Source organism: Sminthopsis crassicaudata, chromosome 1 (assembly GCF_048593235.1).
Source record: "Sminthopsis crassicaudata isolate SCR6 chromosome 1, ASM4859323v1, whole genome shotgun sequence".
Lineage (NCBI taxonomy): Eukaryota > Metazoa > Chordata > Mammalia > Dasyuromorphia > Dasyuridae > Sminthopsis > Sminthopsis crassicaudata.
This window is the reverse complement of record NC_133617.1, coordinates 56,536,833-56,560,557: the sequence shown is the minus strand read 5'-3', so window position 1 is coordinate 56,560,557 and position 23,725 is coordinate 56,536,833. Positions and strand designations below refer to the sequence as shown.

General features: G+C 56.8%; 1 protein-coding gene and 1 long non-coding RNA gene across 5 annotated transcripts; one reads left to right on the top strand and one right to left on the bottom strand.

Moving 5' to 3' along the window:
- Positions 1–131: 131 nt before the first annotated feature.
- Positions 132–22,346, bottom strand: CBARP (CACN subunit beta associated regulatory protein). Of its 4 annotated transcripts, none has more exons than XM_074304986.1 (11): positions 21,984–22,341; positions 16,535–16,607; positions 16,207–16,352; positions 15,748–15,809; positions 15,318–15,480; positions 13,087–13,258; positions 12,592–12,747; positions 11,047–11,251; positions 9,462–9,527; positions 6,497–6,665; positions 132–3,452 (listed from the first exon to the last, which is right to left on the bottom strand). In XM_074304986.1, the coding sequence occupies exons 2-11, from the start codon at positions 16,580–16,582 to the stop codon at positions 2,000–2,002; spliced, it is 2,640 nt and encodes an 879-aa protein (XP_074161087.1). In that variant the 5' UTR covers positions 16,583–16,607; positions 21,984–22,341; the 3' UTR covers positions 132–1,999. The 4 variants fall into 4 exon arrangements, with proteins under 4 accessions (XP_074161087.1, XP_074161096.1, XP_074161111.1 ...); XM_074304995.1 differs by having other exon boundaries at positions 16,216–16,352; XM_074305010.1 differs by lacking the exon at positions 12,592–12,747 and having other exon boundaries at positions 21,984–22,346.
- LOC141563658 (uncharacterized) lies at positions 7,758–8,286 on the top strand. The gene is made up of 2 exons (XR_012488477.1): positions 7,758–7,917; positions 8,070–8,286. It is a non-coding gene; the product is annotated as an uncharacterized LOC141563658 (long non-coding RNA).
- Positions 22,347–23,725: the final 1,379 nt, after the last annotated feature.

The following is a 23,725-nucleotide window of genomic DNA, read 5'->3' as shown; positions in this document are numbered from 1 at the left end:
CTGAAGGAAAACACCTTTTCTCCCACTTTGTGGTGGCCATTTCTAGACAATCCTTTACAGACAAAAATAACAGCACTGACAGCCAGGTAAGGCTGTCATTACCTGTGGAGCATAGAAGCAACAACTTTGGGGATCAGTGTATAGTGATCTTTTTAATAAACTCAATTGAAAAAAGTTCCAGCATTCGACTCGAGCACACAAACTAGGCCCAAAGCACTTTTTTGGGGGGAAGGGAGGTGGAACTTCAGGCAGTCAGATTGTAGGCTGCTGCCAGGCATTAAAGCTTAGAAAAACTTTTAACCTCAGTGTGTTTACTTAGATTAAAAACAAAACAAAACCAAGGATTATTTTTCAAGTGCTTTGGACAACAAGAGACTCACAAACAGTTAAAGAGGAAGAAGAAACAAAATGGGACCCTGCGAAATGTCTGTTCACATGCAGAAATCGAAGCAGGAGAAGGAAGGGAGCCCCCCAAGCAGAGTGGGTGGAGGACAACCCCAGAGGAGAGGGGTTAGATAGGGCTCTAGCCCCTCCTGGCCCCCTAAAGCAGGAGTCTTATAGATAACAGCTTTACGGTTTGTTTTTGTTTTTTTCTTTCCATGAAAAACAGAAACCCAGCTAGCTATGCCAGGGAGAAGGGAGAGAGTGATTTGGGAAGCAATTATAATAAATAATAATTTAACACAATAACAACAACAAAAACCTTTGTTCATTCAATTGGGAGTAGGAGGTGGGATTAAGAGACCCTCCCACAGGCCACTGAGCCCAGGATTGGCACTGGTGGTCAGGCAGTGACCCCACTCCCACTGGGCAGACTCCTGACCAATGTGGTGAGGAAAGGGAAAAGCAGCAGCAGGTCTATCCACCAGGAGGACCTTTTTCCTTGGACTATTTCGAAGGGGCTAGTTCTCAGTTTACCCTAAGGTTGGCCCCAGACCAACAGAATGGGATGGGGCACAGAGGGAGCTGGAGCCCCCTTAATGTCTTCTCTGGGGCTGGGGCCTAGGTCCAGGCTGGTGGTCCCCTAAGGAAGGGCCAAGGGGCCCCTTGGCAAAGGCACGGGGGCTCCTGCCTGCTGCCAAGGCCTTCTCGCCCACACCAGGCCAGAGGCGCCCACGGGAAGCTTAGGACAAGGAATGGGAGACCCTCCGCGTGGGGGTCCTGGCGTTGCCCAGGCTAGCAGTGTGGCTTTGGACAGCTCAGGCTTCTTGCAGCCCTCTTTCCTCTGCACTGCCAGGGCAGGGGGCTGGACTCCGGATCCCCAGGGCCTCTCCAGCTCTGACATTCTACTCCTCCGTTTTGGCAAAGGGGGCAGAATTGGCACAGCAGCGGGGTCGGGAAGCAGCGAGGGCAGGGGGCGTGGGGACAGGCTGGGGTGGGGGCTGTATCAGCCCAGTGGAAGGGCAGCCGCAGACCGGCTCAGGAAGGGCTTCAATGGGGTTAGTGTGGGGGGAGGGGGCGCTTTGGGAGGGGTTAGCAGCAAAAGGCAGCTGCAGGATCAGGCCTCACAGCTCCGCGGGCCGGGTCCTGAGCTGGGCTTGGCCGGCCGGGCTCGGGGCCCCAGCGGCTCTACAGCAGCGATGGGGGAGGGGGGGGCCACAGGGCAGAGGGGGAAGGGAGGGGGGATGTTATTGCTTGTCCCATAAAATAATAAAGCGGATGGAGCTGGCGGGAGGGTGGACGGGGCGGCTACACCGGGAACACGCCGTGAGGTAAACTTTTGGCCTCGGCTAGCTCGCCCAGGGCCGGAGCCGGGTCGGTCCCAGTTCCTCTGGGCCTCTGGGCTGGGCAGGGCCGCGCCCTGAGCACCGGCCTCCGCAGGCCCGCGCCGTCCCGCTCCGCCCGCCGTTCGGCCGGGGGGAGGGGGGACCCGGCCTGCGCCTTCCCCCTTCGCCGGCAGCGCGGCGACCGCCGCGGGGGGGGCCCCCAGGCCGCGGGATCTGGAGCCCCGCAGGCCAGGCCCGTGGGGGCGGACGCCTCTGGTCCAACCTCGAGCTCACTACACCGGGCTGGGGTCTGGGGACGTGGGAGCCGCCGCCGCCACCACCGGGGCGGGGCCGTGAGGGGGGGGCTCGGCGCCGTCCCCGGGCCTCCGCCTCCAGCCCGGGAAGAGGCGGTCCTCGAGCCCCGCGGACACCTTGTCCGCCAGCAGCAGCTCGGGGCCTCCCGGGACGTCGGGCTCCTCCTCGGCGATGGCCTGGATCGGCGCGGGCCGGGGCACGGGCGGGGAGCGCGAGCGAGCGCGGGCCGGCGCCAGGCCGGGGCCCGGGGCCGCCTCGTCGGCCGCCTCCTCGTCGCCCGAGCTCACGATGCGGGGCAGCGGGCTGTGGAAGGTGCGGGCGTCGGGGGGGCCGCTATCTCCGCGCCGCAAGGGGGCGCGCGGGCGCTCGGGCGCGGCGGCCACGTGGGGCGCGGGCTGCGGCAGCGGCTGCAGCGGGGACGGGGGCCCCGGCGCGGGCTGCAGCGGCGGCGGGGCGTGCAGGGGCGCGGCTCGGGCGCCGGGGTCGCTGTGCTGCCGCGTCCTCTGCCACTGCTTGCGCGCGTGGGTCCGGGAGCGGTGGCGCGGCCGAGGACCTTCGTCGAACTGAGGATCATGGCGCACGAACTCGTGGAAGAGCGCGTCGGTCTTCTCGTCGATGCTGTAGTCGCGCCGGGGCAGCGGGGCGGGGGCCAGGCCGAGGCCGGGGCCGGGGCCGGGGCCGAGGGCGGCGCCGCCGGGGGCTGCGAGGGAGGCGGCGGCGGCGGGAGCGGCGGCGGGGGCCGGGAGGAGCAGCTGCCCGCGCGGGGGCCAGGCCCGCAGCAGCAGCCCCCCCTGCGCACCGCGCAGTTCCGCCTCGGCCTCCGGCTCGGCCTCCGGCTCGGGCTCACGCCCGGCCTCGGCCTCGGCCTCGGCGGCCGCCAGCGCGGCCTCGAAGCTGTCGAACACGGTGCCCGTGCGCCCGGCGCTCGTGAAGCAGAAGCGCTTCTCGGACGCCGTGGCTGGGGCGGCCTCGTCGCCGGCGCGCCCGGGGCCCTCGATGGACGCGTAGCCGCTGTCCATCTGCAGCAGTTTGCGGGGCCCCGCTTCGCCCCCTTCCCCGGGACCGGGCCCGGCCCGATCCGCCTGCGCCTCCGCCTCCGCCTCCCGCTCCGCCTCCGCCTCGCCCAGCTCGTGAGACGGCGCGAGGGGGGCCCCGGCCCCGGCCGACCCCGCGCTGTCCCCGCTGCGGACCGAGTCCTGGTCGTTGCCGCTGCTCTGGTCGGACGCCGCGGCGTACAGCTCCAGAGAGGCCCGCAGGCTCCAGATGTCCCGATACACGGTCTGCTGCTGCTGCTGCTGCTGCTGCTGCTGCTCAACCCCGTTACTGCTGCTGCTGCTGCTGCTTCTTTCCTGGGGGGACTCGGGGACGCCGCCGGTGGCGCCCGCCACTGCTGTTGCTGCTGCTGCCCCCGACACCTCCGGAGGCTCTAGCCTGCAATGTAGCCCAGGGCGTTAGAGGTGCTGCCAGCCAGGTAGGGTCCGCGGGAAGCGCCTCCCCTGGGCACCCGATCAAGCATCGGAGGCACGTCCATCAAACGTCCCGGGACCTCCGGGCCCCGCTGGGAAGCGCTTCTAAAGAGCTCCAGAACAGCCTTGGTCCTGGTTCTCCCGAGCTTTTAGAGCGCGTCCCACGCCGGCCCCGGTTCTGGAGAGCGGGGTGGTGACATCTGCACGGGCGGGAGCGAGCCCCCGGCCCAGTGCGGCCTCGAGGGGGGGAGAGCCCGCGGCAGCCCGTCTGGCCTCCCACCGAACCGAGCCGCCGGCAGTGGGAGGAAGGTCATCTCCGAGACGGATGGCCTTGGTGTACGGGTGCATCAAGTGGGCACACGGTCAAGCACTGACAATAAACCGCCCCTTCCCATCCCGCCCAGCCCCCCTTTCGCCCTGTAGAGGCTGCGGCCCCAACGGCGCCTCCGGCTCCAGCCTCTCTCCCCCAGCTGGCCCCGCCGACCTGAGGCTTCCATGGAAATCCCCCTCCCCCAGTCACCCAGTAGACAACTGCCAGTAATATGGCTAGTAATTACCTAGCACTTGTAAGGTTTGCCAGACACTTGACATTCGAATCTCATCGATCCCCAAATGACCCCTGCAGTCAGACACTATTATTATGCCTCATTTACTGGCCGCCTCACTGGGGGAGGGGAAGGAGGGCTTTCCTGGGGTCCCCGCTCTCAGAGTAAAAGGCAGGATTCAAATTCAGCTCTTCCTCACTGCCGAGGCCAACGCCCGCCCCACCCCCACTGCTCCCTGAAATTCCACGGCAGAGGCCTTTCTTTGGGGGAAAAACCTCCTGTGGTCTTTTTAAAAGGCAGCAGCAGCAGGCCCTAAAGAGGCTGGCTCCGATGGCTTTCCTGGAAAGACAGGAAGCCTCGGAGGCTCGGGACATGGCAACACTGGCATATCAGAGGCGGGCTTCGTCTGCTGGGGGGCAGGCCTCTCCCTGGGTGGCCTCTGCCTTCTTACATGCAAAGGAAACCACAATAGCGAAAGAAAAAAAAATCTAGATCTGGAAGGAACCCCTGGAGCTCATCTGTGGCCCCTGTCATTGTACGGAGGGAGATCTAGGACCCCAGGGGGAATCACAGCCGGGCCTGACGCACCTACTCTCGATGGCAAGCTGGAACAGGGCTTTGTGTGTGACTTGGCCACCTTGGGCAGCTCTCAAGTCCATCAACCCATTCTCAAAAGCCTAGTTTTAATGCCTAAAATAAAACCCATAGGTTTGCAAAGGAAACCAATTACATTGAAATATAGTTGTCAGATTTTAAGAGTTCAGGTTCACTAAGAAATCATGAAGCCCCAGTTTAGAGGCCCTGGCTAGGGAGTCTTGGGGAACCCTTCCAGGGCTGCTCTGTGTGAGATTCTCCAGCCCCAAAGCCAGGCCTCTCCTGCTCCTCCACTCAGGCACCCAGGAGGGCCCAGGGCCAGGGGCAGTCACTGCTTTGTCCTGCCTCTCCCCCAATACCCCTTTTCTCCAGTCTGACTACACCCCGTCTTCTCTGGGTGATGTCCTATAGACTAAAGCAGTGGACCTCACACTTTTTAAATAGGGCCCAGTTCACTGTCCCTCAGACTGTGGGAGGCCGGACTAGAGTAAAAGCAAAAGCTCACACTCTGTGTCCTCCCCTGTCCATTTGCTATAACCCTGCAGGTGCTGGCCCATGGCCGTAGTTTGAGAACCCCTGGACTAAATGAATGGCATGGGACAGGCTTGGGGGGGTAAGCAGGGAGGACTCCTGGGGCACCCAGTAATAACAGAGGGGACTAAAAGGAAGAGAAAGGAAGGAGAGGCCAGAGTCACCCCATCCCCCTCCTCAGTAGCTCCTGAGTACACTTAATCAGAAGGCACCTTTGTGTGCCAGCCTGGGTGCAGAGACCACCCCCTGCCCTCAAGGAGCTCATCCTCTGGCACAGGGAGACAGCCTATTCACTTGTTAATAGAAAGCACTTTAGGCAGGGGGAGGAAAGGGGGTCAGGAAGGAAATTCTCTGTAGAAAAGGTGCTACATTTTGAGATGAATTTTGAAGAAATTGAGATTCTGAAGGAAGGAGGGAGAGCATTCCCGACATGGGATACAGCCAGGAAAAAGGGAAAGATGGGAGATGGAGGGCCCCATGGGAAGCCTTTTGTCCCATGTGGCTGCGGAGTGCAGGAAGGCTGAGGAGGCAAGAAGGCCAGGCCCCACAGAGCTGACTCAGGGAGCCACAGGGTCATGTCGGCTCTGCCCCAGCTGTATGGAAGACGAATGTAAATGGGAAAGCTCTTGGAGAGGGGAGCCCAGCCGAGAGGCCGCTGCCAGAGGCTAGGAGAAAAGTGAGAAGGGCCCCAGCTCCAGGGATGGCTGCAGAGGAGGGGGAAGACATGCAGCTGACCAGGGAGAGGGTGGGAGGATGCCCACCAAGCCCGCCCTCCACCTCTGCTCCATAGTGAGATCCTCCAGCCCCAAAGCCAGGCCTGCTCCATAAGGAGGAGAGCTCACTATGTCACAGAAGCCCTGATGGGAAGGGACTTCTCGACATCTAGTCCAGGTGTTCTTAACCCTTCTTCCCAGGCAAGTTTGGGCAAGCCTATGGAGGGAGCCTTTCTTAGCGGAAGGTTTTTAAATGCATAAAATAAAATATGCAGACTTAGAAAAGAAAATGAGATCAGACTGCAGTTATCAATATATTTAAAAAAACAGACCGTAAGTTAAAAATCCATAGGCTAGTCCACCTGCTTATTTTGTGGATGGGGAAGTAAGGCCAGGGAAGGGAAGAGGTTACCTAGATAGCCAGAACACAGGCCCTTCCTTGGCAGCATTCTATAGCCGACCTTCTGTAGCAGTCCCTGAGACCCTAAAAGCACTCATTTATGTAGAAATAGCCCAAGTGTCAGTGATGTGGGGAACACCCCTCCTGTCCTCCCTGTGGGAGCCAAGGTTTCCATAGGGGCCCCCCCACATCCACCAACCATCACCTCTTATCTACTGAAGAATACCTGCCGAGAGCGGGTGGAGGGCTGGCGGGGCCGGCCAGAGGCTGGAAGGCCACGTCATCCGTGTGGGCGATGTACTGGATGATGTCAGTCTGGTGGGGGTCTCGGTCCTCCTGCTCCATGCTTTCACTGGCTGCCCTCTGCCGCTGAAATTGGTGGCGCTTGGGAGAGCCTGAAGAGAGAAAGGGGCGTGCCAGTGTAGATGCCTGCCCTGGCAGGCTCCCATTGAGCAGAAGGACAGAGCGGATGAGAGCCCTGTGAGTGGTCCCGAGGCCCTGGGGCCCCCAGGCAAACCCTCGCCTCTCTCGGTCTCAGTTTCCTCATCTAGAAAAGGAGACAGAATCACCTTCCCTGCAGGCTCTCGCAGGAAGGGCTTATCCCAACGCTCTGCCCCGCTCTGGTTGGCATCAGTGTGCCTAGAAAGCATCTTGGAACCTCTCAGAGCCAGGCAAGGGCCGGGGCTCAGCTCTGTGTCCCTCGTGGGCTCCGAGGGAGGAATGAGAGGCCCTGGCCTGGCTTCGAAGACCTCACAGTCTGGCTTGGAAAGGGGGGAGGGGCGGGGCGCAGCCCAGGAGAGATGGGAGGGCATCCCGGGCACAGGCCCCAGCGAGGCGGCCCTCCGCCATCCCGGGCCTAGGGCAGGAGCAGGCCAGGGCCCCGTGCGGCCGCCCCGCCAGAAGAGATTTGTCCTAAGTAGGCTTTGGCGGAGGCGGGATTCGAACCCCGGCCTGGGAACAGACAGCATGACTCCGTGCGGGGAGCCAGCAGTCCGGGGCCGAGGAGGGAGCGGTCCGGCTTGTGCGGGGCGCCCTCCTAACCTCGCCGGCTCTGGGTGACCCAGAGGCTGCGGCAGCAGAGTCCCCCGTCCCCCCCCCAGACCCCAAGGAAGTCAAAGGTCCAGATTCCCCCAAAGCCTGGGTGTGGAGGGCAGAGGGAAAGGCGTGGGGGCGGCGGGGAAGCCCCTCCCGGGGGCGCGCGGGACCCCTGGGCCCCACGGTGCCAGGCGGCCGGGGAGGGGGAGGCTGGCCCCAAACGGGTCCTCTCCCAGAAGGGAGGGGGAGGAAGGTGCAGTTACCAGGCAAACAGGTTCTGTGCAGTTTCTACAACTATATTTGGCTCTAATCGCTTCCAGGAATCAAACCAGAGCGCGCGCGCCGCTCTCCAGCTCGCCGAGCGGCCCCTCCCCCTGCGAGGGCCGGGCGGCTGGGGTGGGGGTGGGGCGGGAGGCGGGGGTCGAGCTCCTCCCAAGGCAGGTGAGCAGGAAGGGCCCTTCTACTGCGCGCCTCTGCCCTGGGAGCCCCGGCCCCTCTCCCCCATCCCGCGGGACTCGGGAGGGAGGGGAGTCCTCAGCCTCTGCGCCGCGGGCCCGGGAGCTGACAGCTGGATCGTGTGTGAGGGCACGGACACAGACCGGCGCGCGGCTCGTGAGCGCGCTCTCGGCTCCCCCTCCCCCCATAGCTCCTGTTCTCGGCCCTTCCATTGCCTCTGCTTTTTCTACACTAAATTCCCCGGAAATTAAACCCTGCTGCAGCTAACCGGCCCCCGGGCCTTGCCCCTCCCCGCTTTGTTTTGACAGTTGGTCCAGAACTGCTTTGTTTCCAAGGCCACCTTCTTCCGAGGCATCGCCCCAGGCTGTGGATCGGGAAGCCCGGCGGCGCCCCAGGGGACCCTCAGGACCTGACCCCTACCCCTCTCGGAGCCTCGGAAGAAACGTTCCACAGCTTCGTTACTGTTAGGGCTGTAAGAGCTCCATTTAATTAAACGATCCCGGCCGCCGACGGCCTAAAAAACAATCACTGATGGTTTCCTGATTGGGCCGGAGGGGGAGAGAAGGGCGGACACGGCTGACGGGCCCTGGGCAGGGCGCCCCAGCCTGCAGGGTATTTACCCCCAGGGATAAGTGGTCGCGTGGTCAGAGCTGGGGGCGGGGGCCTTAGGGCACAGAGGGTAAGGGCACCAGGGCCTTAGGACACAGGTCTGGGGGAAGGGGGCCTCGGAGCACAGAATGTCACAGCTGGGGGGCCGAGGGGGCTTCGAGCATCACATGTCAGAGCTGTGGGGTGGGGGGCCCTAGAACACAGAAGGTGGGGGGCTTAGAGCATCACATGTCATAGCTGGGGCCTTAGGGGCAGAGGGGGCCTTAGACCCTAAGGGGGAGCTGGCTGGAAGGGCCTTTAGCGTGCACAGGGTGAGGGGTGCCCTGGAACAGGAAGTGCTCGCCCTGGGGGTGGGTGCTTAGAGCACCGAGTGTCAGGAATGGGAAGGCTGTTAGAACACTGTATCTGCCGGGGGAGGGCCTTTAGAACAGGAAACACTAGAGGGGGTCTGCCTTAGAACAGAGGATGTCCAAGTTGGGAGTGAAGGCCTTAGCAAATACAAGAGGCCTGGTTTCCCCAAGTCACGCTGGGAGTCCCCAAAGAACAGGGTCTCTGAGTGTCCCAGGCAGCCTCTCCTCCAGAGCTCCCCGGCCCAGGCTGGCGGAGCCTGATCTTCCTAACCTGGAGCTGGGGGACAGAAGGGGCTTGGAGGCTGGTCAGAAGAGAGCCCCCCCTTGTGCTGAGCTCCCGAGGAGTGGGGTGGGGGTGGGGCTGCTTTAAAGTTCGCCAAGGCACTTTACAAACTTTCTTTCCTTTTTATCCTCGGAGGATGGGCCGGGCACGGGGCTGTCTCAGCTCTAAGTCCGGCAGGTCCTTCGGCCCCTCTGAGGGGTTGGGGCAGAGGGGGTTCAGTGAAACACTTTCACTTTTAGGAAACTGAGGCCCAGAGAAGGCAGCAGACTTCACAGTCACACAGCAGGTTAGAAAGCCAGAAAGCTGTCACACACCTGAGCATGCATACACCCACACAAATATACACCTGGACAGGGCCGGGGTTTGGAGTCCGTTTTACATTTGGGGAACTTGAAATGGGGAGCAAGGTGAGTCGGGAGCAGAGGCGAGACTGCAACCTCTCCGAGTTCAGTTCCCACCTAGGGTTGGGGCTCTCCTAACGGTGTCCACGTGCTCCTCGGCGTGGCTCACACCCGGTCCCTGAGCTGCTCCGAGACGCCAGGGAGTGACGCCGACCAACAAAGGGAAGAGACAGCGGGTTTTACTGCAGAAAGCACCGGCCCAGTCGAGCCCCTCTCCCAGCCCACCCCGTGCCCCGTTTCTTCCACTTCTACTCAGTTTGGATTCTGTTGACTCCCTTACTAGCTGTGTTGCGTGGGCCAAGTCATATAACCTCTCTGGGCCTGTTTTCCTGAACCGAACGTCTGCACACCTCATAGGAAAATGGCCCGTGGGGGCAGCTTGAGGAACAATTTGAGAATTACCCACGACTGCAGGGGCCACGGAGGAGGGTCAGCGGACCAAGGCTGGAATGTGGAGCAGAATCTGCAAACACCAGTCCCCTTTACCCACGGCCGTGGTGCCCCAGGTTCTGGCTGACCCTTCCAGTGCCTCCTGACCTTCCTCGTAATAACAGCGATAGCGGCAGAAATTCATATTCATATTCACAAAGCACTTAACGGCCCATGACCCTCACAACTACCAGAGAAGATGGGTAGATTAAATATTGACCCCATTTTACAGATGAGAAAACTGAGGTTCGAATATACTAAGGAGCTTTGCACTTGGCCATCCAAGTCACTTCCCAGGCTCAGTTTCCTCATCTATAAAATAGGAATAATGAAATTCTTCCCAGAGGAGACAAAAATACTTTGTAAATATTCAAATATAATCAAATATCGCTTAATAACCCGCTGGGGATTTGCCTTCTAGGAACTGATCTCTGAACTCTGCAGTGACTTCCCACCCCTTATGCCTCCTACAGGAAGGCAATCCCTTGGCACCGGCCCCTCTCCCAGAACCAAACTGGTGCCCTCTGTGACCGAGAACAGAGCTATCCGTTGCTAGAGGGATTCAAACAGGTTGCTGATGGAAGGTTCCACCCAACCTTGACACAGGGACCTATTTCTGACATGCTCCAATTCAACTGAGCAGATGCCGATTAGGGCCTCCTCCAGAGGGTCATTTTGGCTAATCTCTTTTGGCTTTTTTTTTTTTTTTTTTTTGGCTTTTGCCCCTGCAGAGAAGGAAGCACCTTCCCTGGTAACTTGCGGCAGAAGAGGGTAGAATTTTTTGAGTGGCAGTGCGCCAGCCCATGGCCCAGCCTTCACTGCCAGACCCTAAAGCTTCCTGGATTCTTAAAACTTTCATCACCCACTTAATTTCACTGGGTTTTCACAATAGCCCTGTGAGGTTCAGGTGAGGGGTTACTTTTTCACAGTACAAATGGAAAAAACCCCAAGGCCCAGAAAAGTTAAATTACTTGCCCAGCCTTACCCAACAAGCTTGCAAGAAAGATGGGACATCCTCCTCCTAAGTCACAGATGCTCTTTTTTTCACCAAGTCCCCCAGAGTGCTTGTTTTGGGGTCTGACCTTTAGGAAGGACTCTATGCCAGAGCCTGAGTTTGTCAAACATGATACCAACCCTGGGACCCACTTAATGATCCAAGCAAAATAAGGCCTCGGTGGGGGAAGGGGAGAGCGGTAGAGATCCTGCCACTTACCCCTGGTGTCCAGGCTGGAAGCTCGGTGACTGGCCTCCAGTTTCCACTTCTTCATCTTGAAGTAGGGGCTGGCTCCCTCAAGGCTGGCATGCCGCCGGAGTCGAGTGAAGAACTGCAGGACGGGACCTGAGCCCGAACTTGGCCCGGCCTCCCCGGTTCTGCCTCCAGAAGCACCTGCCACGGAGCTCCTGGTGGCGGCATCAAGCTGTGGGAGTGGGAGAAACAGGTAAGGATCAGGGCAGGAAGGGCAGAGGACCGGCTAGGGGGACCCCGGGGACCCATTTCCCCGACTCTTCTCCCCTGATTGGAAATACACCTGGATGGGTATCAGCATGAACACACCTTCCACCTGGATATGCAGGTGGAGACCAGGAGAGCCACAGGCATTCATTCACTCTTCCCCCAAACACATCCACACACGCATCAGGAAAGAAATGTATATTTCACCACCTGGACACCCAGATATACATCTGGACTGACACCTGGAAAGCTTCTCTCTCTCTCTCTCACACACACACACACACACACACACACACAATTACTCAGGGCACAGGAGCTCGGGCAGAAGACACCGGGGAGAAATCGAGATGGAAAGGCAGTAATCTAGGGACCACATGTGTTGATAACTTCTTCCTACCCCATTTTCTCCCTAAGTCCCACAGCTCTAGGAAAGGGTGAGATCAAAATGTTCCTCTCTGACCCTAAGCCTAAACCAGATTTACCAGGGGTGGAGATGAAGGGGAACAGGGATATATAAATTAAAAAACCCAACTCCAGAGTAATGGCAAAATCCCTGAGTCTTTCAGTCACCTTCCTTCTAGTCCCGGCTCTGGGTACATTTATCTCCCCATCTTGGGCTCATTATGTGTACCCTGTCCCCAAAGGCCCCCTCCCCACTTCTGGCTGATTTCAGGATTAGTCCTAATAGTCTGACTTTTCTTAAAGCACATCTAGCCATGTGGAAATCTCTGGGTAATGTAGTTGGGTGAAATGATGCCCAAACTTGACTCCTCAGCTTGAAATCTCAAGTCCAGTCCCTAGCCTTTCTCTCTCTGTGTCCCACTGCCTGCCATTCCCATGCCTGTCCAGGTTCTCCACAACCACCCTAAGAGGCAGAGATAACAGGTATGATCTCCACTTAACGGAAGGGGAGGGGTGGAAGGGCTGTGGGCCTACTGGCATTCAGAGTGCTGTCTCTCTGGACAACAGGTCCGTTCTTTTTTTGATGCTAAAAGGGCCTCTTGGCTAAATCTAAGCCAGACTGGGGGGTCAGAATCCTGTGGGTGCAGATGGGGAAATGGAGGCACTGAGAAGCGAGGAGCCTTTGCCAAGATCATACAGAAAATCAGCAGGATCTAAGCCAGGTTTCTTTCCACTTGGGAAGAGAATTAGGAAGCTCCTTAGATCATCTTTATCAGGAGGTGAGGAAAGGGGGACAGACAGGGATGAGTTTTTTTTAAACACTTTCCCTCCCCCTTCCCGGTTCTGAAGCCGTTGCAGGGAAGGGCCTCTGTTCCTCCGGCCGGGGCCTTTTGGGCCGCTTACCGAGGTGCCCTCCCCAGAGTCGGTGGACGCGGATGGGCTGGCCTCCACGAAGCTGGCTGTGTCCACGGTGGAGTTGTAGGGGTCCCCTGGCAGGGCGGAGCTGGGGCACATGGAGTGGCCGGTGAGGGCCCTCGGGGCCGGGGCGCTGACCCGGGGCTGCAGGATAGAGCCGGGGTGGGGGTAGGGAGTGGGGGGTGGGGAGGGGAGAGTGACAAGGGCAAAGGAGAGGTGGGGTGGATGTGATGGAGGGAATGGGCACTTGCTCGCCTGCCTCTCTCTCACTCTGCAGTCTCGCTAAGAGCTCTGATGCTGATCCTCCTGGCCCTATTTTGAGTTCTTTTCTCTCCTTTCTCTCATGTCGATTTCCTGATACATCCCACCCTTGCCCTCCTCCCAGTGCCCAGGATTTATGTCCAAAGCAGCCGAGGGGAGCCCTGCCAAGATGGGGAAACCCTGTCGGGGGAGGAAGTGTGGCAGGGACCCCAGGGAGCTCACCTGGAAGATGGAGAGGCTCGTCTTGGAGCCAGAGACCAGGCGGGGAGTCATGGCGACACTGTTCTCACTGGAATCGCACTCGTGGATGGTGACGATCTTCAGTGGGGGCAGGTGGAGGTGGGTGAGACGGGCGTTCTTGAGGTGGTGAAAGTCACCCTCTGTCAAGGTATACCTGTGAGGGGCATAGGAGCCTGTGGCCTGTGTGCCCAGGATGGCCAGGGGCTCTGCCACTGACTGAGGGGACAAAGTTTCCAAAACAAGAAGGCTCCAAAGTATGAATAATGAGAAAAGAAAATTAAACCATCTGAGGTTTCATGTCACACCCGTCAAACTGGCAAAAATAACAAGGGGCAACGATGGCTCGTTTTGGAAGAGCTGGGGAAAGGCAGGGAATTTAATGTTCTGCCTGTGGCTGGAGTAGTGAATTGATCCAATCATTCTGAAAACATTTGAAATCATACTAAAAAAAGTCATTAAATTCTCTGTGTGTGTATGTGTTTATATGTAAGAGTACACACACACACACACACACACATACACATACACATACACACACATACACCTGTTTTGACCTGTGATATTACTATCATGGAAGTCAAAGACAGGGGGAAATACCAGCACTTTTTTTTTAAATAATAAAAAGCATTTCCTACTGACTAGGGAATAGCTGGGAGAAAAAACAACAATGATGGTATATAAATAAAAAGGATTATTTTGCAGTTAGAAATCATGACTGAAGAATTCAGAGAAACATGGGAAGATTTATATGAACTGATACATTGCAAAATAAAGAGAACCAGAAACACCATTTGTACAATGATGGCAATACTTTAAAACAGGGGTTCTTCACTTGTTTCTGCATCTTAGATATTGGGCAGCCAGTCTGGCAAAGCCTACAGACTCCTTATGAGAATTAGGTTTTTTTTTAGTGCATAATATAAAATACAACTTTCAAAATATTAAAGAAAAAAAGTTTGAAGATCCAGGTTAAGAGCACTTGCTGTAAAGAAAAATGACACTGAAAGATATAAGAATTCTGATCCAGACACTGACATCAGACATCATGACATCATAGTAAAGGAATTGCTTCCTTCCTCTTATCAGAAAAGTGTTGGCCCACAGGTACAGAATGGAATGCACATTTTCACATATAATCAATATATACATCTGTCTTGCTTAACAAGGGAGGCTCCCATTGGGTGGAAAGTGATAGTATTAGGAAAAGAAACAGTATCAATAAAACATTAAATAAACAGAAGCTCTAAAGTCTGGCTCTAACACCCTGAGTCTAAAAGTTGAGCAGGGATTATTGGCCCTATTTGACGTGTGATAAAACTGAGTCCCAGAGAAGAAGGTCTTTGAAGTTCAAGGACTTGTATTCAAATTCTAGTTCTACTTATTACCTATGGGATCATGCCCAGTCGCGTTGGGGCCTCAGCTGCCACTTGTGTAAAATGAAGGGAACGACTCACAGCTGTTCAGTCATTTTCAGAGTGAGGTTTTGTACAGAGAGATCCTGGAGGAGTTTGCCATTTCCTTCTCCAGTTCATTTTACATATGAGGAAACTGAGGCAGGCAGGGTGAAGTGAGTTGCTAGTGAGTATCTGAGGCCAGATTTGAGCTCAGGGAAACTCCTGACTCCAGCCCCGAGCTTTATACCGGTCGTGATCGTTAAGTCGCCTCCCAGACTAGATTCTAGGAGCCTGGCCCACACAGGGCCCACCCTGTTCCAGATGCCAGGCTCCCTCTCCCGGAACCCTGGAAAAAGTGAGGTTCCAGACATAGCTAAGACGATGGAGAAGCTTCCTTAGGACCCTTGAACTACATGTTCAACAGGTGCAAGAGGGCAAAGGGCAGCACAATGGCAGTCATCCAGCACAAGTCCAAAAGAGTTAGAACTAGAGGAGCTCTTCGGTGTCACATCTCCTAGGCCAGCTCCCTCGTTGGGTCCGGCCTTCACAGCCGGGTTCTCTTGGTTCCAGATCTTGTATTTCTCATCTATCTCATTTCCTCCACTCCCTTCTCCCTCTCCTGTCCCCGCCAGCCCCCCTCTAGGCTGAAGGGAAGAGGGGACACTTAGCCTAAACCCACTGTACCTGAGAGATGGGGAAAGAAAGCATCAGAGTTGGAGCCAGAAAGTGTGCTCACTCTCATGCCTCGGTTTCCTCATCTGTAAAATGGGAGAATATGTGTTTCCCCCTGAGCAAAAAGTAAGATCTGGAGATCATTACCTCCGTCCTTTTTCTTGGGCCTTCCTGCTCTGCTCAAACAGGGCTGCCTCGTTAAAGGAGACCCTGCGGCCGGTGGAACTGGTGGCCAGGAAGCGCTCTGTGTCCACATCTCGGTAACTGGAAGATGAAGGGCATTCTGGGTCGTCCCCCCTGATGGTGATGTCTGTAGGGAGAGCGAGAAAGGCAGAGGAGCTGAGGTCCAGGGAAGACCCCGGCCCTCATCCTGACACACACTCCCCTTCTCTCTCATTCCTCCCCTGATAGACACCTCCAGGTCTGACCACCTCAAATCGTCGCCATGGTAACCTCTGAGTGAGGGCTCTCTGGAGGCTGCACACACAGATGCCTGACGGGCCCCGTGGGCGGGGGGGGGGGGGGGGAGCAAGGGGGCTGGGGGTGGCCGTGGCTCAGGGGGAAAGGCAGCCCTCACCTTGAGCAGGCTGGGAATCATCCAGGTAGGTGGTGGTGGTTTTCTCTGGGTCATCGCTGGCTCTGGAGTCGGGGGTGGGGGGTGAGCAGCAAAGGGGGAACAGAGGAGCAGATGCTGAAATCACTGATGACCGTCACTGGGCTCCATTAGCACCCTCCCCCACCCCTCTGGCATCCGCCTTGCTTCTTCCCTGCCCCCCAACCCCTTCAGGGGAGGAGAGAAGGCAGAGGAGAGAAAAGCTGAGCAGGGGGGAGAGGCGACAACATCAGGAGGAATAAGAACTAGCGGGTCTCTCTCCCACTGGAAAGGAAGTCACAGCGTCCCCATTTTTACAGGTGAGGAAACTGAGGAAGGAGGAAGGGAGACCATTTCTCTCAAAGGACCGCAAAGGCATAAGGATGTTGGTCCAGCTGGTCTCGGGTGGGGGGAGGCCCCGGGACTCCAGCAGGGCCCTCCTACCTGGAGTACCTGCGGTGGGCATCCCAGCAGCGCCGGCAGAGGATCAGGGCTCCGGACAACACCACCAGTGTCCCCCCAATGAAGACGGAAAGCAGGACAAGGAGCAGCCCAGAGCCATCCTGGGGGCGGACCGAGCCGGACACTGTCTGCAGGCACACCAGGGAGGCGGAGGGCATCAGCCGGGCGGGAGGGGGGGGAAGGAGTGGGAGGAGGGGAGAGCGGGGAAGGGGCGGCGGGGGAGGGGGGCACCCAATGTCTGCCAGGCCCTGGGGGCCTCCCTCCGGGCTGCCGGGGAAGGGTCCCCCCCTCCCACCGCGCGCTCACTCACCGTGGGACTGGCAGTGATGTTGTCCCATGGAGTTAAGTCATCGCTCATGGTCTAGCCCGGCTGGAGAGCACTCCTGGAAGGGGAGGCAGGGATGAGGGCCACGGAGCAGGGAGGGAGGGAGGAGAGAGGGGGCGGGCGCTCAGCCCCAGTCCCCTCCCTGGGAGCGACTCCCCCTGACTCCCCCGCCCCCACGCCCCCAGCCTCTTCCCTCCGGCTCCCCGGAGGCTCTCTGCTCATTCCCACAGCCCGGAACGGGATAAGGACCATTTCAAAGGAGAAACGCGAGGCGGCCAAATGGGTGAGTCCAATGCCGGGCGCAGCGGGGGCCGGCGCTGATCGAAGGCGCCCCTAACGGCGCCCCCACCCCGCTTTGACTGAGGAAGCGGCAGCTTGTAGCCAGGCTCCTTCTCCTCCTCCTCCCTCCCTCCCCTGACTGCGAGGACTCGGCTGGGGGGCAAGGAAAGCTACTGGGGCAGCCGCATGGTCTGGGAGCTGTCACCGGGGACGTACGTGTGCACGGGGGGCAAGGCGGACCCGGGGTGGGGGGGTATGAAGAGACGATCTTTAAGAACCTAGACCGGCTCCTCCTTCCCCAACTAGATTATAACAATCACGAAGGTTCCCAGGGGCGTGGTGAGAAAAAAATGTCCATCTCACAGATGGAAAAAATGAGGCTCACTAATGGAGCCCCGGGGTCACAAAACAAGGGGTAGGGGCCGGATTCCATTTTCAGGATGTGAAAACTGAGTCTCAGATCACAAGAACTTCCTAAGATCCTCAGTTTAGGGCTAGAAAGGATCTTGGCGGCCGCCGAATCCAGCCCCCTCCCCACACTTTGCAGGTGAGGGAACTGAGGGGCAGGGACGCAGCTGCCCCCAAGTCCCTCAGCTAGAATGCGTGGGAGACAGAATTCTAATCCAGTGTTCCTGCCTGCAGGTCCAGTGCTCCGCCTGGGGCTCCACCATGATGGCTCCAAGTTACTCAGTTCATGTTACATCTGGGACAGAAACTTTGGCTGATTCTAAAGCCAGGAGACTGAATTCGCTCCCTCTCCCTCCCCACGGTGGTTCATGTTTACATACAGGTGGGGCCGGAGAAGGGGCTCCCCACAGAGGGGGTCCCCAGAGAATTTTCTTATTGTGTGGGGAGGAGAGAAAACAGGTCCCATTCCTGCTCAGTGAGGTAGTGGTTTGTAAGGCTCTCTCAGGATCATTTTAAAGCTGGCAGAGAATTTAAGAGATCATTTGGGCCAACCCCCTCATTTTATGGACAGGGAAACTGAGGCCCAGGGTGGGCCCCAAAATGGCACCCAGGTCCTCTGTCTAAATTCAGGCCTCTTATCATTCCAGCAGTTAGCATAGTGCCTGGCACATAGTAGGAGCTTAATAAATGTTTATTGAATTGACTTGAATTCCTGCCCTTTGGCTTATCTACTCATCAAAAGCACTTCCCCTTCATTAAAAAAATAAAAAATCAATTTTAAAAATCCACTTTCCTCCACCCTCCCATTGATCTTCCCCTCCTAAAAAGTAAGATTTAACCCATGAAGAGTAAGAAGCAAAACAAAATGTAATTCAATAATTTAATTTCCAGCCCCCCCCCCTTTCTCCAAAAACTCCTATTCATTTGACAAGAAGGGATGATGAAGTTCTGAGAGGAAGGGACTGGGCCAGTCCCAAAGCAAGTCTGGGGAGACTCGGGAGGGCTCTTAGTGCCTGGGCCCAAGCCACTTCCTCACCACACCCACTAAGAAGGGGAAAGCCCTCCTCCCCACCCCCTCTACCAGGGAGCCCCGGGGATGCGAGGGCTGGCATTGGGCCGAAGAGAGATCCTGGCTGAGCAAGGCTTGTGCAGGCTTATCTCAGTGAACAAAGGGGAACTGGAGGCCCTGGGGAAGTCCCCACAAACAGCTGCCTATTCCAAGGGCCCCTGAAATATTTCTTAGAGGTGGGGGGGACAAGAAGAAGCCCTTCGCTCTGCATCCCCCAGAATCCGAGGATGAAGGGCATGAGGGGCTTTGCAAAGGCTTGGCAGGGGAGAAACAGGAAGGCCTGGGACTCCCAGGGTCAGGGGCCTCAAGCACCCACACACCCACCCACCCACCCCGGGGGTGGGAAAGGAAGAAGAATGCCGCAACTGTTCCAGCCCTGAAGAATCCAGTTCCCATGGCAACAGGACCAGGGGAACAAGACTGCTCCTGCCGAGGGTGGGGGAGGGCGGGGGAGGAGGGGTTGCCAGGGAGGCTGGGGTTTGTTGTGGTGCCTCCTGGGACCCGGGTACCAGGCAAAACGGATGCCTGGGGATCTGGGGAAGCTGGCTAGGCCAGGAGATGGGCTGGTCACAGCTTCTCGAGGATGGGGGTAGGGAGAGGGGTAACAGAGCCCAGGAAGGCAGAAAAGACGCTGGATTTACACTCAAAAGCCCTGAATTCTGACTCTAGCAATGACTCACTTTGAAATCTTGACTCCTTGTCTGAACCTCAGTTTCCTCATCTGTTTAATGGAAGTACAGGGGGAAGAGGTAAGGAGGTCCTCTGCTCCTAAAAAGATGGGGCCTAGGGAATGGTCCTGGGTCCCCCTAAAAGAAGCTGGATTTCCACCTGCAGGGGAGACCAGTTCTGGGCTTCAAGAGCAGAGGCGCAAGAGAAAAAGAGACCAGGATACCAAGAAGACCCAAACTCACCAGACAAGGTCGGACTATGGCTTGGCAACAGCCCTTAGCCCCAGGAGGATCTCTTCCTCCTACAGGATCTACATCTGGCACATCCTTTGCTTTCCTCAGGACTGGAACCCAAGACCCTGCCATTTCCTAACCAAGAACTGGGCTAGGAGACATCCCCTTTCCAAATCTGGATTCCTTCCTCTATGTTTATATGCTGAAAGGTGGCTGGAAGGTTCAAAGGGGATAGAGGATTTGGATCTGTAAAAGGCTCTGGAAATGGATCCCTAAATCCTCAAAGAAATTAGTCAAGGAAGGAAAGAAGGCCCTGATCATGCCGGGGATGACAGGCAGCCCTGAAGCTGCTTCTCCCCCGAGAATCGGGAGGCAAACTGAGTCACTGATAGGAAAGTCCTGATGTGATGCCCAGAAGAGCCTGCCCAGGTCACAGAATTTTAAGTATTGGTTCCCGACTCAGCCACTGACTAGTTGTATGGCCTTGATCAAGCCCCTTCTCTCCAAACCTCAGGTTACTCATCTATAAAATGAGAGTATTTGGCTAGGCTCTTTCTCAGCTTTGAGAATCAATACTCTAAGGGCCCTCCCTCTTCTGACATCCTGGGTTCTAAGGCCCCTCCCAGCTCTGATATTCCCTGTTCTAAAGCTGCTCCCAGCTCTGACATTCTGGGTTCTGAGGATGCTCCCTACTCTGACATTCCATGTTCTGAGGACCCTCCTTCCTCTGATATTCTAAGAGAATGAACTAACTCGTAGGGCCTTGTCCTTCTCTTCCTATTCTAATCTCCAGTTGAAGGAATGGCCTTCAGCATGTCCCATTATTCCTCCACCCCTCTTCTTGTGCCCCCAGAACCCTCCAACCATAAGAAGTTAATGTAAGTGCTTTAAGCCCAGGAAACCGGGGAAGGTTAACTGATAAACCAGGGAAGTCAAGCCTGTATCTTGATCAACACAGTGATCCCAAACACAACTGTTCACCTGGATGATCAAAGGATCATCCACCAAGAGTTAGGGCCAGATAGATATGCAGGACCAGGTCTTAAAAATAGCAGGGACCCCCCATTCCTCTACAAGCCTGCCATTTAGTTTGCAGTCCAGATATGTCAGAAGCCTCTTCCTTTAGTTCTGGAGGACTTGGAAAAAGATCTCTTCAACAACATCCAAAAGTACAGTTCTGGGCTGAAAGTCCACCCCCCCCCACTTCCCAAAAGCCAGAATATGAAATATATTTGAGGTTTTTAGGGTTCCAGCTGCTACTGCTGCTGCCTCAGCCTAGCTCTCTCAAAAGCCAAATCACTTGTCCCCTTCCCGATGCTCTGAACCCCCTGAGGATGAACCTGGCTATCTTATCATTCCTCTCCCTCTTTCCTGAGACTCATCCTTGCCCCTTTCCCAAAAATAAGAATCTGTCTCTTCCTGCACCCAAAGGAGAAGTTTAGAACAAGGCTGTTTATCTGGCACCCAGGGAAAACAGATCTGGAGATGTGAGTTCAACCTGTCATTTCAAAGTTAAAAGAGATCTTCATGGCCATCTAGACCAACCCATACAGTCTCCTGGCCTTAAAGAAAATGCCAGGTCTATTCCCTCACCCTTTGCCCCTTAAAACCCCAGAAAGCAGCCACTGGAGCCCTGCCCTTCTGTGCCCCTCAGGTATCCAGCACCTCCCCTGCTGGCACATATTGACCTCGGGACAGGACCAGCCACGGGGTGTCCAGTTTCAACCAGCCTCTCTGCAGTGGGAGATTTGGCTTCTCAGTACCCAGAAAAGGCATGGAGAGAGAAAGCCATCTGGAAGCAGTTTGGAATCCTTGGAAGGGCCTTCACTGGGGAGTGCCACGCTGTCTCCCCACTACCATGGAAAGGGTCTAGGCCCACCTTCTAGCCTGTAACCTCCAAAGGGGCTCAAGAAAAAGCCAGAGAGAGCTCCAGACCCGGTGCTTCTCCATCACACCAAGTTCTGGGGACCTTCCTGCCCCATTCCTACCAGATGACACCCAAAGAAAATGCTCCCCCTTTAAGAAAGTTTACTCCTAAAATTAAGATGCTAGACCTGAGAGGGACATTACAATACAAGTCAAAATTGGGGGAATCTCAGGAGTTACCTATTCAGAATCCCTCACTGTCAAGATGGGGAAACTGAGTCCAAGCTACCAGAAGGAATCTCCCCAAGGTCACAGAGCTGCCAATAAGAGACGGGTGCTAAAAGTCAGGTCTTCTGACTCTACTCGAGGTTAGCTCCGTCTACACCATGGAGAGCTCCTGAAGGCCAGCCCTGGGAATCCTTCCTCTTCCCTCCGAGTCCCTTTCCCACTGATGCTCAAGGAAGGAGGCCACGCTGGGGTGAAATCACCCAGTTTCTCTTCTGGAAACAAGTGGGTCAATGCGCCCGAGTGGATGTAGGTTAGGAAATGAGTTCAGGTTGACACACACACGCACACACGCACCCGGAGCCCTCAGAGACAGGAAGGGGGGAGAAGGGAGCCGGTCGGTCGGTACCCGGGTCGGGTTCTCCCCGGCTCCGCTCAGGCCTCAGCCTGGATTCCCTCTGCACCCCGAGAGCGGGCAGGAAAGGGAGGGCCGGGAGCTCCTGGGTGGGGGCCGCAGCTCCAGCCAAGGAGCCCAGAGTCCCGGCACTCTGAGGGAGCCGGCGTCCCCCGGAGTGCCGGGCGCAGGGCTGGGCCAGACCCGCCCGCCCGCCCGCGAGCTCCCCGGGCCGAGCTGGCGTACGCCTTCCCAGGAGCCGGGACCGGGGCCGGGGCCGGGCGCACTCACCTCCTCGGTGGCGGGGCGCGCCGGCCATGGACTGGGCGCAGCCGCGGCGCTCGCTCCCTGCTTGGCTCCGCTGGGCTCGGCTCGGCTGGGCTCGGCTGGGCTCAGCTACCTCAGCTCTGCTGCCCGGCGCCTGGGTAGCGATTTAAAAGGCGGAGAATTTATGAATGAAACCTTTGAGTTTCAGTCCCACCCACCCCCGCACCCAAGGGGAGGGGACGGGAAGGGGGAGGAGGTTGGGGGGGGCCTCCAGAGGGAGTGAGGAAGCAGCACGTGACCAGAATCCCGCGCTCGCGCGCGCCCTTCCCGCGCGCCCCCACGTTCCCTCCCTCTCTCCAGCGCACTAGGAGGGGCGGAGCATCGGGAATCTGGGAGCAGAGAAGGAAAGACCCCCACCACCACCTTCTCCAGAGTCCTGGAGCCCGGAGTAGGCTGTGCGCTTAAGGTTCTGACCGCAGCGCAGACGCCCACGCCCGAGCCCACCCCCACCCCCAGATCTAGCCACGATTCTGCAGGCTCAACCCACCTCCCGAGCCTTCCCACGCCCACGTTAACACCTTCTAGACCAGCCTTTCTGGAAGGCGGGATCCCGCCCCACCCCTCACACACACACACACACACACACACACACACACACACTCACCCACCCACACACACCACACACACACACACACACACACACACACACACACACACACCTGTGTCCTCCACCCCAGCGGTACCAGGGTTCCGAGAGGTCGGCGTCGTGAAATGGGTCGGGGAGACCTGGGAGCCCCAAAACCCGCAGCCTCGCTCTGGCCCTGCTACCAAACAGCGTGTGACCTTGGTTAGGTCGGGTCGTATCCCTCCTCACACCCGCGGCTCCCTCGTTTGGAAATGAAAGAACGAGGCTTAATTACCTAAGACCCCTTCCAATTCTGACTGTTAAAAAACCTGTAATGATGGCCTTTCCTCTCCCAGCCATCCACAAAGCTGCGGAAATGAGCGTCTTAAAATGGGGTCTGACCAAGTCACGCTCCTACTCAAGAAGGTTCAGGGGCTTCCCCGGCGCCTTCACGTTAGAATCCCACTTCTTCAGCTTGGCATTTAGGGACCTGCTCAATCTGGCTCCACGTGCCTTTCCACAGTTACTTCATTTCATTCCTATTCATATGCCGCGTTCCAAACAAATGGGCCTACATACAATGGCATTCATCTCCCACCTCCCACACCTTTGCACAAGTAGTCTTTCAGGTCTGAAATGTGCTCTCCGTCCCAGAAGAATCTAATCTCCTTGCAAGTCAAAGGTGGGCCACTACACTGTCCCCTACTGGAAGCTTTTCCTAATCCTCTCAGGGGTTGGATCTTTTTCTCCTTAAATTGCCTTTTTCTTCCTTTGCCAGTATCCATGTAGTAGTATACAAATATGCATGTTTGTTTTGGTTTTTGCAATCTCCATTCTCAGACTCATCCCCCAAAGCACTTCTCACTCAATACCTTGCAAGCAGCAGGAACTTAATAAATTCTCACTGAATTGGATGATATGATTGCTATATTCATGGAAGCAATCTTCTTGTGGAAGAAAGATTGACATTTCATGGGAATGTAGTTCTAGGGCACATTAGCTTACTCAGAGGGTCAGACAACCCCCCATTGTATTGGCTATATACAAAGTGTCCCAAAAGTTTTAGTACGGATTTAAGCTTTAATATTTTGAAACAATAAAGTTTTCTGCCTGAGCAGAGCCCGGGAGGGAAGAGCAGACA